The sequence below is a fragment of the Pholcus phalangioides genome, unplaced genomic scaffold, assembly GCF_987345545.1.
Source record: "Pholcus phalangioides strain wild (caught in Gottingen) unplaced genomic scaffold, Ppha-v1.0 ptg000022l_1, whole genome shotgun sequence".
NCBI lineage: Eukaryota > Metazoa > Arthropoda > Arachnida > Araneae > Pholcidae > Pholcus > Pholcus phalangioides.
This window is the reverse complement of record NW_028301615.1, coordinates 18,179,709-18,198,063: the sequence shown is the minus strand read 5'-3', so window position 1 is coordinate 18,198,063 and position 18,355 is coordinate 18,179,709. Positions and strand designations below refer to the sequence as shown.

Here is an 18,355-nt window from a genome sequence, read left to right as displayed (position 1 = left end):
ACATTAAAAAGCTGAAGAACACTGAAATATAGGATGAGTATCGAGGAAAAATCTTTTTATAAAAATTTTCATTTTTCAAAAAAAACCCCATTTTAATTGAATGTGGTTGAAACGCGTTGCTTGATAGAGCGAGCACGACTTCCAAAAGGATGAAACTGCTTAGTGTAGCCATTTTTTAAACTTAATTTTCTAGAAAATCAATTTATCGAGTGAAAAGGGTGTCCCGCTCGCTGCAGGCTGCGGTGCTCTCTGTGCGAGCGAGAAATCTTGATTCACGATGTTCTTTCTCACCGTGTCCTGTTTACGCGATTTTTTTTTTCTTCACTTGTCTTATGTATCGAGTGTTTAGCTTCGAGGAGAGCCTTCAAGGTTGTCGCATAGATTTATTTATTCGGTACCAAAATCTCGTGTATATCGCATCCGTCCGTGCGTGAAACGGAAGCAAAAGCTCCGTGAAAGGGAGCACAATTTTCATGGTCACCACATGAAACACGGCTAATTGGTAAACAAGGTGGGGGGAAAAAGAGGAATAAATGAATGAACTTGTGTGTTGAGCCTCTTTGCACGTGGATTTTGTACAGGAAAAACTGATTTCTGTCAACAAGGATTACTCTCACATCATATCGGTTCAATTCAGATAACTTCGGGGGGGGGGGGGGGCGTTTACATTATCTGTATCGAGATTACACTAGCGGAAAACAATGAATCAACGATAATTCGTTCCAGAATTACATTCGTAAGCTGAAACGTGATTTTCCCATAGGTTTTTGTGGAAAAACCGTTTAATTCGTTTCGGGAAATGCCTAAAATCTAAAGATAACGCTTTTCGAGTGGGGGTTTTTTTAAAAACAAAACCTATAAAAAATACAGTAAAACCTCGATAAGTCGTCGCTAACGTTATCGAAAAATGATGACATTTTAAATGGAGTGACGACTTGAACGAAGTGCTGAAAAATATGAATTAAAATTAGAGTATCGACAAAATTTATAGGTTACGAAAGAAAAAAAAAATTTTGAGCTAATTAGTATTTAACTTAATATGGTAAAATTACTTATGATTTATACGTTATTTCTAAGACTAATCAGATCAGTCAGAAGTTACACTACAACAGATCCATTACACATTTATTTTACATTATACGTACATGACATTTAATTTTAGTGCTTTGAATTCTTCATCAGTAGTTCATGATTACACTATAAGGTAATCTCTAACACGGCCCAATTTTGACTCGAGGCCCTGGGCAGGGAAGAACATACATTAGAAGGCTTCGTCTTTAGGTCAAAATGTCCAATTTTCAACAAAAAATTCTGTATGGGGCCCCACTATTTTAAATATAAAGCATGTTCAGCTCGAATAGTCAACGTTTCAGGAACTTTTTTTTTAGTCGCCAAATTAACTTCCTCGCTGTAACTTGCATTACTTGAGCTGTTCCGTTCTGATGCATAAGGGTTTTATAGTCACTTTTGAACGTGTGTGTGGCAATGCTTTTATCAAGCTCTTTCATTAAAGGGAGTCATAGAAATAATGTTCCTCTGAAAATTTCCAGTGACGAGAGTTCATGAACATTGGTCCCATCCAGCTTTCATAGATAACAAAGAAAACTAACGACTTAACCGGAGTGACGAACGAGGTTTTACTGTAATGTGCAAAAACAAAACTGTTGTTGGTGTCTACTTATGTTGTAAGGCGTTCGGCACCATTCTGTCTCTCACATGCAGATAGAAAAGCTCCTAGAACGTCCAAACCATTCGTTTTGATGCTAGGAGTCTTGCACATTTAGACTGTTCAGATATCAAGAATCTTCACGGGCACTGAAAACATTCGTCATCTTTTTTAAGTACATTTTCTTTCAGATTAATCTTTTATTTCCACACGAAATGATTCCAAAACGTTATGAAGGAAGTGGAGATACATCTGGCAAGTGATTTCTGCCTTAAAATCACTTTCTGATTAATTGGACTAAGATAATTTAAACAAAACTATCATCACACACATCTAATTCTGATAATTGTTCGAAAATTTAGCTCGCAACGCTGCTGTGTTATGTGAGCGCATGCATCCATGTCAACAAAAATGTTCGTTAGCCGAGGCTAGAAATATCGCGAAGAAAAAATCGCCTAGCAGAAAAATTAATAAGCCAAGGCTTTCGTTAGTCGAGGTATAAACACACTATCGGTGCTTCCCAGCCTTTCTGAAAATAAGGACCATCGAATTGTTCAAAGAAGTTCACGGACCCAATTATCCAACAATATTGGGGAGGGGAGAATTGAACCTTGGCACTTTAAACCTTATTCACATAGATAAGTATTACTCATAATTCGTGGTATAAAATTTTTTATGTAATTGAAATCAAATTTTCAAGTCTGCTGAGAAACCACCAGCCAAGCGCGGATCCAGAAGAAGGGGGGGAGGGGGCGATCGTTCCTCCCAAGAGCCGAATAATATAGCGAAACTGTCCCGTAAAATACGGGATGATCCTATGCACCTATTACTAAACCCAGTGCCGTCTTAAGGCATGGGCCCGGGGGCCTCAAGAGAGAAGAGGGCCTCACAAAAATGGGAACTGGTTGAGATTTTCGGAAATTTGCCTGGTAGGGCCTCAGAAAAATCATTTGGCCCGGGGGCCCACGATGCTCTTAAGACGGCCCTGACTAAACCATACGTGCTACCTCGTCTATATTCCATTCACGGGATGATCCGATGCACCTACTACTGAACCATACGTGCACCTCGTCTATATTCCTTTCCTCTGCTTAACTTCTAACGAATTGGTACATGTTGGAATGTGCTTGTCCGTGTTGTGAACCTATTGTGAAGCTTGTTTCTGTGTAATGCTTGTTATGCTGCCATCTGCCTCCTATTTTTCGAACTATGAGTGAAGTGTAATGATTGAAGATTTTACTGTTGTAGGCAAGACTTTTTAACGGAGAGATCGGCTTGCATTCGCACCTCAAAAATGGGAACCACAGAAACTTTAGCCTGCCGCCACTGTGGCGACAGTGGGGTTTGAATCCGGGCCCTCACGATGAGAGTCCGTCACTATATGATCACTCGACCACCGCAGCGGCGATCCTATGCACTCTCTCCGGAGTCTCTTCTCCGTTGAGTCACATTACCCTGGATCCGCCTGCCACCGCTCCATTCGCAGCTGGGTATATCTGCACTCGCTTTAAAAATTGAAATTGCATTGAAAAACTTTCGTTCGTTTTAACTAAAGAGGAATCATTGAAAAGATTCCGTGAGTAAGTTCTCCGACGGGGATAAGCCGCAGGCTTTTGATCCGTTCTACTTTTAGAAAAGCATCTTGAGTTCCCTGTTATCGGTGTGAGACAGCCACGAATAGCCACAAGACATTATCAATCGCCTTTAGAAATCTGAAAAGAAAAAGTTCTGTTCGTGCATGAGAAAGTTCCGCCGTGGCAGATATGAAGAGAAGCAAAAAGCTAGCTGGGGTCGCATGCGATAGAAGTGGTTGCTATAGTGAGCACTGGTTAGCTATCTCTTAATCGTAAATAGGAGAGGGGGCAACGAGTGGATGGAGATAATCTCACAGAAAATAATGCTGTTGTGGACCAAAAATAGATGCTTTTCTTATAGTTATATTCCGTGTAGGAAGAGAATATGTTCTGGAGAAAGGTGAGCATATCTCTCTGTGCGTGTTTTTCGTGATCAGCGCTTGAGAAGTTAAGCATTGTAACGCGCTATATATGTATTATCAGCGGAGGCGGGAAGTGAAATGCCATAGTAACATTCTTCAACCATCTATGACGAGGCAAGAAGAAAAAAATTACAATGGGGGCTCCCTTATGGTGCCGACGACTTTTGTTATCCCTTCAGTCGTTTCGCGTGACCACGAGATTGGACTGGTGCCCACTGCGATAGCCATTTTCTGCTCCCTTATTATAAAGGTTTTTTTTGTATATAAAAGTCTTCATTCTCACTACTGAATATTATTCAGTCAAGCACCTACAATAAAAATGTGCGTTTGCGCCAATGTGGCTGGTGCCAAATCGTAAAGAGATTCACGTAAAGAATTCTATCGATTCTCTGTAATTTCGAAGATTCCCCTTGAATAGCTGGCAAGTTGATATTGCCGATTTTCCTTGGGATTTCTTACGTGTTTGGGGGAAAGATTTGGCCCGTGATGTGTTAAAGGCTGTGCACACTGGTGCTTATTCTGTATGTAGATACCTTTCTTGGTTATATTCCGTGTACGAAGAGAATATCGTTCATGGGCTGCAATAGTGGCGCAATTTAAAAAAAAGTTCAATTTCAAAATTTATAACAATGAATTCGAAGTTTTCCTCATCAAATGACACCGTACCTGATGGTAAAACATTGAACTATATTCGTCGTGCCATTGTTGCTGCCGGGTCGAACGTTATTTTAGTGTGTTGAAAAAATGTGCAGGAAAATCCAGAAATGAGCTGTTTCAACGTAAGGACCCTGATTTGCTTTCGTACAGCGGCGCCCTCTATCGATAAACGTTTGAGCTAAACCCTTTTCCTATATTTTAAAAAAGAAAAACCTATCTTCTTGGAAATAGTTTTTTCTCAAACCGCATTCAAGTATGAAAATTCCTTCAATTTTTATAAATTTTAAAACTATTTAGGAGTCATGACGGGTGGTTTGGAGAGCTGAGAAGAAAAATTAAGGTGTGAAGAAATTATATATTTTATATTAGTGACTAACACTTACAGTGAGAAGAGAGAATCCAAAAAAACCACCCATAAAACTAGGGCATGGACCCACCCAGGCCTCACCGCCTACATTTTGCAACAAGTTCCCTAGGATGGGGTTTTTCGCAAGTCCCCGGCTAAATTTTTCAGACACCCTTCCCTATATGAAATTTATTATCTGAAAAACAAACAAAAAAAAAAATCATGAAAACCATAGTAGGTCCCGGTCTGTAGCTGTCAGTCCCACTCTTGTGAGGGGCTTCATGCCCATAAGTGACCCCACCTTATGATATTTTGTATAGTACAATTAATTTTCAAAATAAATATAGGAAATATGTAGGCTGTATATACGGGGTGATTATAAAAAAAACTATCCCGACATATGGGCCCCAAACTATCATACCATTCACAGAAACTGAATGAAATTTTGGCATAAGGTATTTCGAGGTATGCGCTCAAGAATGATATGGAAAACAAGTGTCACTCTAACAGTTAGGGTTACAGTGAGAAAATTTCGAAAATATCAAATGGCAACACCAAGTTTTTTGTATTGGAATGCGATCTCCATACTGAAAAACACTAAATAGCGTTGGAATGGCACCTGTAGCACGAAAATCCCCGGAGCTCTTTGCCGTGCACCAGAGCATTAATGTTCGTTTCATTCGTCACACCGTTGCTTCGGCTGAGATCCCAGCCTGATTAGTCCTCCACAAGGTCATGTGGAAAATTTGTGAAACACAATAAAATGCTTTATTTTATGCTGCTTCTCTGTCCTTATTGGTTGTCCTCACTTTTAGCCTATCTACCGCCGGTGATTTTCATGCTACAGTTGCCGTTCGAACGCTATTTAGGGTTTTTCACAATGGAGATCGCATTCCAATACAAAAACCTTGGTGTTGCCATTTGATATTTTCGAAATTTTCTCACTGTAACCGTAACTGTTAGTGACACTGTTGTTTTCCATATCATTCTTGAGCGCATACCTCAAAATACCTTGTGCCAAAATTTCATTGTTTCTGTGAATGGTATGATAGATAGGGGCCCATATGTCGGGATAGTTTTTTTTATAATCACCCTGTGTATATATATGTATGTATGTATATGTGTGTGTGTAAATATTTCCAGCCAAAGTATGGGACTACCATAGCATCATTTTGCCCCTAAGGAGGGGGGGCCCATGATATTGAGACGGTCCTGATAGAACTCTGACTAGCGGGGAGATCAATAAATTCTAGGCTAGTGGTCTGGAGGCCAATTTTCGTTGCAATATTTTCAGTATAAATTCACTGAAAATCATTTCAATACGTATAAAGTGTCTTCCTTCTAGATGAGAGTTGAAAACTCTGGGTAAGACAGGGGAGCCACGAGAAAAAAATATGGTTCAAAGGGGGCCACGGGCAAAAAAAGGTTAAGAAACACTGCTCTAGTCGATCAAGTGTGTGCTGTGCGGTCGTGTGGTCATCGTGCTGGACTCTTATCGTGAGGATCCACGTTCAAGAACCCCCTTTGACGCACAGGGGTTGGGTTTTCTGCGGTTCTCTAACTTCTAGGCGTGAATGCGAGCTGGTCTTCCATTTAAAAGTGACTCCGCGGAGAGCAGGCGCACGCTGCGACACGATGCTAAACATAATATGGGAGACGTGGTGGCACCACCAAGAATAGCATAATTCTAACAACATAAATACGTTAGGGCCATGCAAAAGCATTCATTCACACAACACACGTTCTGACATGTAACGATTCGGTAGAAGTTCCGCAGAAGCTGTATGTATACGGTCATGTGGTAGTAAAGGAAGTAGCCCGCATTTTCTCTTACAGCTGGCATCTTTAATCCGTTGCTCGCGAGCACTATGGTGCTCCCTAAAGTACTCGGAGCGCTAGTTACGCGTATCATATTTCGTGCTCGGGAGCGCTTTATCACCCTTACCAATTAAACGCCTAGTACAAATTATATTCAAGGATTGAAATCCCGATTTCATGCATTCTAGACTTGGGGGGGGGGGGGGGTGTGCTCTTTTTTTTTTTTAATGATGGGTACAGGCAGTGTTCGCGACTGGAAAAGGGTGGAGCACCCTTGACCTACAAGAAAAATGAGCGTTTGTACCTACAGTGTGTGGCTGGTGCCAAGTCGTAGAAAGAAGTTTACGTGAAGAAATCTATCGATTCCTTATTGTAATTCCAGCAGGATTCTTTTCCATACTTGGAGGCGTTGAAATCGGCGACTTTCCTTGGGATTCCTCATGAATGTTGTTTGGGAGGAGAGAGATTTGGCCGTGACATTATAACTGATCGAACCGGACGTTGAACGTCGATGACTGATTCCCTCGAAAGAGGTCATAACGCTGCCGCGTTATTGATGCACTCGCGCATTTAATTCGAGCGGAAAAATCTTGACGGATGGATGTGGGGGGGGGGGGAAATCCCCGGAGGACGAATTAATGAATTATTTCCATTCTCTGCTGTTGAGCCTTCATCTTTCTCTTCTGGAGAACGAAATCGAATGGCGTCGCTGCTGCTTCGGACGCGGTAATTAAGTTCTCGACGGAAGCCGGGGGCCCCTAGAATGATTGCCGCGATCGATATAACTTCTTTTTTTTTGGTGTCTCTTCGAATTTTTAAAATCTCCAGAAGAGCTGGAGCTTGACTCGTCTTATTCAAATGGATTTTTGTTCCCGAGTAATTTAGTGGAAAAAAGGACTTTATATATTGCCTTGCCTACTCATTTTCTCTCCTCTCCCCCCACCGTCTCCAGCGAATTTTCCGACCCCACCTTCTCTTTCCACGTCGTTCTCATCGTCCGGAGGTCTCCCTATCTATCTGGGAGATGAGAAGTCGCCGAAGGGGTCCCTTCTGTCGCCGTACTTTTCCGGCGCCGACTTGCATGGTCATATGCCCCGGTTCCTCCTATTGTTGGGGGGAGGGTTGAACTTTATTATCGGTACTGTAATGGAATCCGATCCATCTGATGTAGATTTCTAGTGGAATTTTTATTTTTTGGATCTTAAGCTGGGTCCATACTACGCTTTGCCTTTTACGCGGGAGCTCAGTAAACCATTATATGTGGACAAGTTAAGTTACGGGATAAGCAACAGATTGGGTGCTCTTAATTAGGATTATTTTCATTTCGTTCCCCGAGGACAATGAGCTTGCTCTCCTACATGCGCTCTATGAGTTGTACTAGAGATTTCCCATCCATGTGTGCAGTTGTCGCGAAATATTTCGTCAGCCAAGCAAGGCGCATTAGACGGACATCAAACTTGGGAGCACCTGCCACCATTGGATTCATCGAAAGATCTTGCGTTGGTTGCGTGTTTGGTTTCGTATAGCTGAAGCTGCGGTCGGAATCGGGTTGCGCGTGAGAAGAAATAGGGAAGTGCCATTTACCAGGGCGAATTCGGAAAGCAAAACCTCAGCGTGCAAGGGTTGGGGCGAGTGAGCCTATGTAGACGCGCCTTTATAAATTCCTCAAGTGCAACAGACTCGCTGCACGCCTCCCTAGTCTGGTATGGCGGACAGTTGTAGCGATGTGGTCGCAACCGTGGAAAATGAAGGGAAAAAGGCTCAAGATAGGCGTTTTCCCCACGCATATTCGAACTGAGCTTAGGATGGACTCACCTTTACTGCGTATGACGCTGGCATGGCATTCACTGAGATATTAAGTCGGTTCCTATTGGATAACTACAGAAAGCATCAAGTTACCCAGAAGTAACACTAGTAAATTGCCTCAATGGCGATTAACTGATTTCGAAATGAAAGTGGTTCCCAGCTCAAATATCCCCCGGACAGGTGTATTCCCCCACCCTCTTGCATGCGCACGTGGATACAGGCTGTTACATAACCGTACTTGCACTTCGTAAACGGAATTTCCTTACGGCTTGGTACAGTACATGCAAGAACGTGTGGCTGAACGTATTTATATTACCAGTCATGAGTGTTTCGCGTTATACTGGTGCTGCCATCTGCCCATATTTTTTGGAAATAAATGATTGAATTTTTTCATGTATAAGTATCGTGTTCAAGGTCTGCCTTCTATTTTTTCCCACTTTTTATCGTTTTTTTTTTTCGCTGCAGTACTTCATTTATTTTCCCGCTGTTATTACTATTACGCTCATCATCAATGTGCGTGTATCACAGGTTCGGTACCACTGGTTTAGGTTGTCAGGGAAGTAACCTTGTGCACATTCCCTGAAATAAAAACCGATACTTTTTTTTTGACGTGAGGATAGCAGGTTCGCCGAATATCCAAAACGTACAGGCTTTCGTCAACAAATTTGGAAGGTTTGTACTTGACGTATCGGCGAATTTGACGAACCTTATCGCACGTTAGACACGTTGGGGAAAAAAACAGTATAGTAAATAAGTAAAGATTTTTCACTCTCACCTTGTCTGTCGCTCTTATATATAGTAGAAAGATATATGTGGGGAAGGGGAAATCGCAGGAGTATAGAAAAATTGGGGTGGAATAAAGGTGCATAGGGTTACAATAAAGCATCGCGATGGTGAAGAAAGGGGAAAGGAAACAGATTGATTGAATTTATTCCACTGGCGTTTGGACGAAATATTTCGTCCGCGATCGCAAAAGTTTAAAAAAAATTATCATCGCATGGTTCTTCAGCTTTGAAATAATTTCGCCATGACATCTCATAAAACTAATCAATTGGTTCACTTTATTAAATTATTTTCCTTGAATAGAGTATCTGGTGGTTATTGAATTCCGATATATTCATTACACATTCAGGTACCTGTGTAAATTTATCGAACAACGAAACGCTATCGTATCCGGGATCGTATCAGATCTTTATTTTTTTGTTCGTATCTCCGCATCATCTTATTCTTGATCTTTGTGTGCCGTGGCAGATGCCTCGATATGCCGAAAGCTGAGCGCGTAGCTTTGGCAGTTTTTTTTTGTCCTTGTCGCTAAAAGACATCCGATGCTGCTGCTGCTGGTTTCGAGCAAAAAGGAGAAAAAAATCGATTCACATGGAATAAATAACGCTTTATGTATAAAAAAAAAGCGTTATTTATTCCGTATAATACCAGGGAGGCAAAAATTGCACGCTGTCAGTGATGTATGATACATAATATTTTACGCCATTTTTTTTTATACGCACTGGCTCTTCGTCCTCCTACGCTTTTAGTACCGGCTGCTGCGTTTTGGAACATTTTTCCTTGAGATTGATAGCGATGTGCAGTATGTGAAGTATGTTTTTCTACCATAAATCAGATGTGAAAGTTCGGGGGGGGGGGGTAGACTGTGCTGGAGCTCAATTTTGAATGGATAAAATTGTGTAGTACGGGAGCTCCGGGTCGTCAATGGATCTGTACTCCTTACTGTGCGGTTTAAAATTTGAAAGAAAAATATATGCGCATACAGTAGAGTAGACCCTCCATTTTATTTACATTGTGGGATTGTAACATTTTGGATATTAAGTAAAGCGTGGATCCAGAGGTGAGCGATCGCAGTCTTACAAGATCCGGATAAAATGAAAAATTGGTGTCTCCCCGCAAAATACAAGAATTCTATGAACCTACACGGTCTCACTCAGTGGTTCTCAAACTTTAATCACCCGCGTTTTCTTCGCCTTGGTCAGGACCACCTCTTCCCAAAGAGAACCGAATAAGCACACATCAATATCGCCAGTTGACGACGACACCCACATTTACAACCATTAATCCAACTGGATACGAGTGAACATTTTCAGAGATGTTTGGCTTTCGTACCCTCCTTTTGGAGACTGATGTGTCCTAATTCCTCGTCTTTGAATTATACGTGTAGGAAATTATTTTGGTTTCCGAATTTTTACCGTAGTTCAGTCTTGGCACCGTGCATGCTGATCTATGTGCGCTCTCAAATGTGACCGTCGGTACAGGGTTGTCTTAACAGCACCGTGGGTCACCGGGCAAAATGTTGTTGGGCTCTTGTCACGCAGGAAGTACCTGGTTATCTACTTATTGATACTCTTTCTTCAAAATTATTTAAATCTCATAAGGCCGCTTATGTACTTGAAAATGACCCTTCCTCAGTCATGTTAAGTCATTGTTGTCCGCGAAATGTTAACCCGAAACTGAATGATGTATGCATGTGAACGAAGTCTCTGTTATAGGATATTATTTTTTGAATTTGAACGATGAGCATCCTAATTGAAGGACGCCATCCGAGAGGCGTATTTTTATATCGAAATGCGTCAGTGCCAAAGGGGTGATGAGCAATGTTCTCTTCCAAATTTCTCTCCCCCCCTTATCAATTTACGGCGTCGACTGAGAGAAACCTAGATTGTAATTTACGCCAGCGAACTCCTGTCTTCAAGTCAGATGGAAAATCATGAAAATAAAATTTAAAATCTTGATTAAAAAAATAATTTTTGAATTGCTTTGTCTCGTTGTGGTTCGTGGCAAGTTATCAAATCAAATAAATGGTTCACGTTCTGAAAGTTGAGCGCACAGACCTTCAAAGTGTTTGCAGTACATTTTTTCGTATTTTCCATCCGAAATAGCTATTGTATCAAAACTTGATAAGATTCTTTCGGTTCAAAAGCCAACTTGAGCATGTACGATTCCGCTTCCTGGCTTTTGTCCTATTTGCTTATTTATGTTGCAGAATCACAAAAGCTTTTTCCTAAAGTTCTCCTCCTCGTGTTTGGCAAAGTGGTTTTTCTTTTCTGTTGTCTTTCCAAGATTCGGATACTTGGTGTAATGCCAGAGCACAGTGCGTACCATCAGTAATTTTGTTCCGCTTCGGTCAAAGAAAAATTCCGTATACAATTTGGCAAATGTCTATTACCCTCTGGAAAAGGTTTCTTGAACGAACTTCGAAAAAGTTAGAGAAATTTTCAAAGAGTTACTGGATTACACACACAAACTCTGCTTTTCAGTTGTTTGTGTTTGTTCTGTAAGGATAATATGTTTGGCAATTTTCAAGTTGATCGTTATTATGTTACTCGCTTTCAGGTTCTGCTCGGTTTGACTTTTCCGCTACTTAATTTTCTGCTTTTACCTCTCGCGAGGGAAATAAAAGTCAGATTTGTTTTGCGTGAGCGTGCGAAAAGTGCTCGAGCGTAAAAAAACTTGATTAGCTTGAGGGCTGGGCTACTTTTCTTTTTTACGAGCAGCTTCATTCGGATAACATTGAATCAAGAGTTGTAAAACGCCTCCTTCCTAATCTTTAGTATTAATTTGTTTTTGCACTTGAGACATCGTGATTTTGGTCGATCTTTTTGGCTTTTTTTTTCTCATGAAACTCGCGAGTTCTGGGGAATGTGAAAGTGCGGTCGGTGATCTATCTCGTGTCCCCAACTGCTAGCCCGCGAGGTAATTTTGTGACCTCCTGACTAGGTAAAAATACTGTGTATTAAATTTTTATTATTTGAGTTATTGGTTTCAAGACTTCCTGATTAGCAGACTATTTACATTCATTATTTCTAGTGACGGTAATAATTTGCTATGTTTTCACGATACTACCTTTCGAACACAAAAATTGCTTATGAAGTTGGTTATGAGCATTTCGTCTCTCTCTCTCTCCCCCGCGCCAAATCATTGGGCAAGTTGCCTGTTGGTGGCAGCCCCGTCATTTAGGGGGGGGGCAGGATAGGCCGTTGCCCTCCCCCCCGGCTTTTGAAAATACGCTAAAAATGGTATATATATACATTGAGTACATGTGCTTTGTTCCCCCCCCCCCCCCCCCCCCCGAAAAAAGAGTTGAAATGACGGCCCTGGTTGGTGGCGTCTATATTTGTAGCTGAATGCATATTTGGTATTCTACTCACCCTTACAATTCGAAGTGGATGCTAACTCACAATGGCACCTCAAAACCGACTATATGCTACGCAGACTATAATTATTCCAAAGAGCAAAAATGCCATAATTATGATGAATGGGTTCATATGCCCACACCCGGACAGGATGGTTATTTGTGTCGAAAACAGAAGCATTCATTTCTAAATTTCGTGTAGCAGGTTGGTGTTGAAGCAGACCGACTCTTTTTCATACTAAAATACTAATATTCTGTTTAAAGAATCGCTTAATAAGAATATATGTATCGCAAATCTGGTTCCGTGTAATGATATGGGGATGTATAGGAGCACCAGAGTAATAGTCTGCCTGGTCCACGCGAAGCTAGTCTTTCTTATCTTGGTACTATCGTGCGTTTTCCCATCCCGGATGGTCAATACTTTCCTCGCGACTGACTTTTTGTGCGCTTCCCATCTCAGTAAAGCTCTCGATGTCAGCCGGTGCATGAGTCGATTCCTTGAGCGTCTATTCGACCCGTGCGGCCCACCGGATAGCCATATCTGCGTCAAAGTCATGGCAAGAAAATGTGGAAAACTTTAAAACTCAAACTAAGTAATTAAATGGAATAATTGGACTGCTTTTATATAAAAGGAACCAAGCGCCATTAAATCAAAACTGAGAAAAAAAGCTATTTAAAGTTTTCTTCGATTCAGTTAGCTCTTCAGTTTGGTAGTTGGTTAAAGTGCACACAGACGGCATCACAGCCTATGTCACTTGGTTCTATTTAGATAAAGAAATATCCCACCTCTTTTTTTCAATAGTTCAGATGTCAGTATATCTCAAAAATATTAAAAATTGCGATTGGTTCCTTTCATATAAAAGCTGTGCAATTTGCAAGAGAAACAGTAATTTTCAATGCATTGCATCTAGCTAGGAAAAAGAACCAGATAAAAACAATGAATATGTATCGATTTATGAAGACGTAAAATTTTAACATCTAAATTGTGTGTGCCCGTGCTTCACCAGATTACTTAATTGGCGACGACAAATCCGCTGGTTTTCTGAATCATTTTACTAGCCCGGCCCGCGACATTGCAGCTGGCGATTATGTTGGCCCTGGAACAGTGAGAAGTTAGCCACCACTGCTCTATCTTCCTTCGGTATACAAAAAGAAAATAGGCCGAATCCCTCCGTTTTAAGGCATGGACGAATTCCATGGACTTCGGTCTATTATTTTTTTTGCTAATATTTGCGCAACCTGTTTCTCGCTCACGTGATCTTCACTCACTTTCACCGTCTTCGGGATTTTTTCACTTTGCGAATCACCTCGGCTCGGTTTGGTCGGTGGGGGTTTTGGTCTACTTTAAATTCAGGAACGGTTTCCTCGTTTCCTGCATTGGAAATTTTGTATGTGCTGGCATATGCGAAACGCGCTTTTTTTTTTAAATGTTCCCACGCGATATTCTCTGGTAGACCGTGGAGAGGAAACCGAAGAATAAAGAAAACTGTCTCTTCGCTCGGATGGAGAAATGTTAGATTCGACTTTTTATCATTGCTATTTTTATATTTTTCGAGCCAAAACGTTTCCTGGAGAAGATCCATCGGTTCTTGACAAATATTCTTTCTACCCCGGATATAAGGAAGAAAGAATATATTTGAATTTCTTTTCGGGTAAGATTTCTATACTGTAGAAAAAGAAGAGAAATACCCATCTCTTGGGAAATTCAACGTTACAATATTTATCTGAACATCAGGAACGTCATTCGAAGTCATGGTATCCGCGAGAGTCTAGTAACTCAAACACGTGCAGGTATTTATTTCCTTATGCTTCATATCAATCTCGAAATATCTGCTTTGAAAAAATTCTTAGCAACTTGTGGCATGCAGTCGTGTCGTTTTCTTGGGCTTATTCAGCTGCACGACACGGAAAAATTTGAGATAGCAAATTTTGAGGTGGAAATTATTTTTAACGTTTGAGGTCAAGTTACGCTCCCTAAATTTGAGCCTCCGTCAGTGTCGTTTTCTCCGAAGGGCAAATGGGGCATGTGCCTGGTGACCCACGAATTTCTAGGGTCCAAAAAATATTCAAAGTACGGTACTTTATTTTCCTGATTGGTGGTAGTAAACTATTCGAACAATGTGACGAGTTGTAAAAATAAGCAAATGGCATAGCACAGTGGTTCTCAAATTTTTCAGTCCTCCCTTGAATAGTCTAATGAACTTCAATTTTTTCCACTGAATGGGCGCTCACAAATACCAACTCGCCGCGACTTACACTTTGAGAACCACTGCCCTGCCGTAGCATTTACTGTATTTCAAAATGGATTTCGAAATTATATACAGTACATAATTGTCGATAATTGTAGCATGGCAAGGTTCTCGTCCACCTGGGAAATCACGGTAAATTAAAACAATTTGGCAAGCGTACAAATAATTAAAAGACAATCGAAAAATTCTGATAAAACTAAATCTTGAACACTGGGAAGGTCAGTCAATATTTTCGATACTACTTTAGGATTTTGTTTTGTCAAGGAAAGTCGGGAAATTTTTTAATTTTCCTTCGGGGTCAAGCAGATTTTGCTGGGAACCCTTGCATGATGACACGCCATAACTATGACTCAAAGAACGCTGAATGGATGCTCAAAAATTCATGTTCGCCCGGAGCCATAACTCGTAGGTGGATTTATGATTTTGACTGTCCTCCCATTCTTGCTTAACTTTCTTAACTACGCATTTACCACCCCCCTCCGAATTTGCCGCCCTGGGCCATTACCTCCTAGAGGTGAGTATCACTACCTTCTGTATCTGGGAGGTAATGCCTGGATCCACTTATCTCCCTTCCCGTAAATCCCGCCTGTCCCAACTTATGAACTGGCCCTTTCTGGTCTTCGTACGCATATTTTTGATGATGGAGCATTCGAAAATGTTCTCTAACGCATTTTTACAGTATATTAGTCTTTCCCGATACCCATACTTTTTGTGTAACAAAAGAAATTTTCAAAAATAAGAACTGTTTTTTGACTTGGTTCCACATCACCACTCTTCGTTAGTTTTGGTCCTGGGCTATATTCCGCTGGATGTTCACCGGCAATTTTCTCCGCTTGCTGTTTCTATGTAATCGTTTCCTGTATCTTGAGCGCTGTTGTTTTCTTTTTATGTTGGGGTTGGGTTCTGCAGGAGGGAGGAAAGTAAGATCACATGAAACATGTAACAAAACAAGGTAGTCAGCCAGCTGGTTTCTCTGTGTTCTATATGCCGAAATTGGCCCGGTTGTCGGTGGCAGAGTGAAGAGAGGAAATTGCCCGTTGTGTTGTATGCCTGTATAATTGCTTTCCATGTGAATCAGTAGGGCAGAAAAAGAAAAACTCTAGTTTGTTCTGCTTCAGTGAGACAGTGACTCAGTGGAAATTACGGAGACAAGAAAAGGGCATGCCAGAAGGGGTAGTAGTTAGCCATGTGTCAGGGAACAGGCCAAAGGCAGTTGACGTAGACTTGCTGCTTCTTAGATTAAATTTATTTTTCCCAAGTGCTATTTTACTGCCACTCATTAGGGCATCCTCCTTCATCACGCATTGCGTTAATATCGCCTAGAACAGCGTTCCTCATCCTATGGTCCGCGACGATAGCATAGGTGGTCCGCAGTCAGGCTTGATAATTCGATTCTAACAATGAAAAATTATATTTTAATTGATATTGGCAATATCCATCTGCGTTCAAATGAAAATTGTGCTTTCATACTTAGGTTACCTCCCGTATATCTATCTCATCAAGGAAAATTGCCATCCTGAATACGGGATGTCATTTATTGTAGCCGAAAGATGCAATTTACGACAAATTTGCTAATTACTGCAAAAATATGTAAAGGGTGGGGGAAAATGAAGGGCTGCTAAAAATCGGAGTAAACAAAAACGTATTTGACGGGAAAAAACAATCAAATGTATAACGATGACTCGAATGATGGTCATATTTCATTGAGAAATATACGGGGAGCCAGAATATTTTTTTTTTTTCTTTTTAAAATACGGCGCGTCACCAATTAAAATGTTGCCATGAGTCGGAGAAAATCCCCCAATTGTTACAATCGCTGAAATAATTGAGGAAAAAACGTTGAATATTCTGACATGTAGGATGAATATTTGTATTTATAACTGTAATTATAAGTCATGAAAAAGCTGTTTATTCACGATTTTAGTAAACATTGCAAAATTTAAGTAAGCATCGTTGAAAAACTGGACAAATGTATTTTAAAACAATTCGGAATGACTAAAAATACAGGAATGTTTCGTAATAAGGGACACAGGTTGTCCGTCGAATTGTTTCCAATCATTTTAATTGGTCCTTGGGTTCAGAATGGTTAAGAAACGCTCAACCTCGCTTCTGGCCAAGGAAATGTATCAAATGATTACAGAAGTGTTATCCGATACTCCATGTGCGTGTTATCTCTTCGGTAGTTCAGAATACGGATTGATTACCCTGTTAGGTTTAGAGGTTTGTGGAGTTCCTAAACCAACAGGGCAGCGGAAACGGCGCAGCTTCATATATCATAGTTTGCGTGCGCCTGTCGTATTATATTTGATAAGATGATTCTTGAATGAGCTATTTACCTTTTTTTTTTTTTGTGAAAAAAATACATTGATTTGTTATCTTATGTAGCATAGTTGTCGATTTGAATGAAAATCTGATTTATAACCAATTTTTTTTTTTTTTTTTTTTTTTTTTTGTTGCAGGTTCAGAACTTGGCAGACTTCTTCACGGAAGAAGACATTTTTATTGCTTACGGTTCTGAAAAGTATACTCACGATGATTTCGATCTTGACGCTGAAGGTAAAGCAATTCTGCGCTTTTCGATTATAAGACTATAAAATATTTTTCATTCTTTTCTCTATTCTTTCTTTCTTTGCTATTAAATATGTGGTAAAGTAATACACCCCGACTTATACGCTACTCAGAGTTGCGTGATTTCGGAGTTTCGCTGTTTTTGGTGAAAAAATGTGCACATTTCAGAAATTCGAGCATGATCGTGGGATTATCACTGAGATAGTGGAGATTATGAAGTGATAATCAAGTAAGAATTTTTTTATTCGATTTCAACATCGCATGTAATAAAACTATAGGGCCTATACTTATTTTTTTTGATGGCCATGGTGTGTAAAAAACATTATGCCTTGATTCAGAAATAGAATCCCAAGGCTTATAATGTATCTGCCATTTTTACAGAAATGGTAATTTCGTGTGTGGAAGTCCAACGTTATTGCCAGCAATGAAGGAAAAAGTTGTTCAGTGATGATCACTGATTATCCATCTGCTGGTCAGAAACTCGAAATTCCAACCCACGTGTGAATGTGTGGTTGGAGGCAAGAAAACTAATTTATTTTCATGGATCAAGGTATCAAAACATACAAAGCATTTAGCACGTGACTTTCATTCGCGAAGATTTTATCATGCGAACATTTTTTTCAAGGACCAGATTGTTATCACAAGACAAGTAGGCAAGTTCAATTTTATGAAATCATAGGAAACTGCCATAGTGGGGGGTACTGAACATTCATAGCAAGAAGGAAGATGAAACACCTTTTTCATAAATTTTGGTTCCAATTGACCAATAATATTTATGTATTTGTATGCAGAATTGTACTCCGACTTTTCCGCTGCTACCGTCCTCCCTCCTATCGCCTAACTTCGGGGTATTACTGTATTTGGTCGTGAGCGCACAGATCGGAAATACGATACTTGAACTTGCGAATTATCACACATTTTCAGAACTCGAAATTAAGTCGAATCTCCCTGTAACGATATCGTTCCGTCCCACCAAAAAAAATTCGTTACTTGAAAAATTTTCGACGGAAAGCGAATTTACGAAAAGAATGTTGTTTTTGTATAAAGTTCGTCATATAGGGACTCGGTATGACGATCATTTGTACGATGCTCATTCGTGCATTTTATC

General features: G+C 40.4%; 1 protein-coding gene across 2 annotated transcripts in view; it reads left to right on the top strand.

Annotated features, from left to right (window-relative positions):
* LOC149069926 (serine/threonine-protein kinase DCLK1) overlaps positions 1–18,355 on the top strand; it is a 108,846-nt gene that overhangs the window by 55,965 nt on the left and 34,526 nt on the right. For both annotated transcript variants that reach the window (XM_089250204.1, XM_089250205.1), the window contains exon 3: positions 17,139–17,235. In XM_089250204.1, the coding sequence (XP_089106330.1) occupies positions 17,139–17,235 (97 nt within the window). The remainder of the gene's footprint in view (positions 1–17,138; positions 17,236–18,355) is intronic.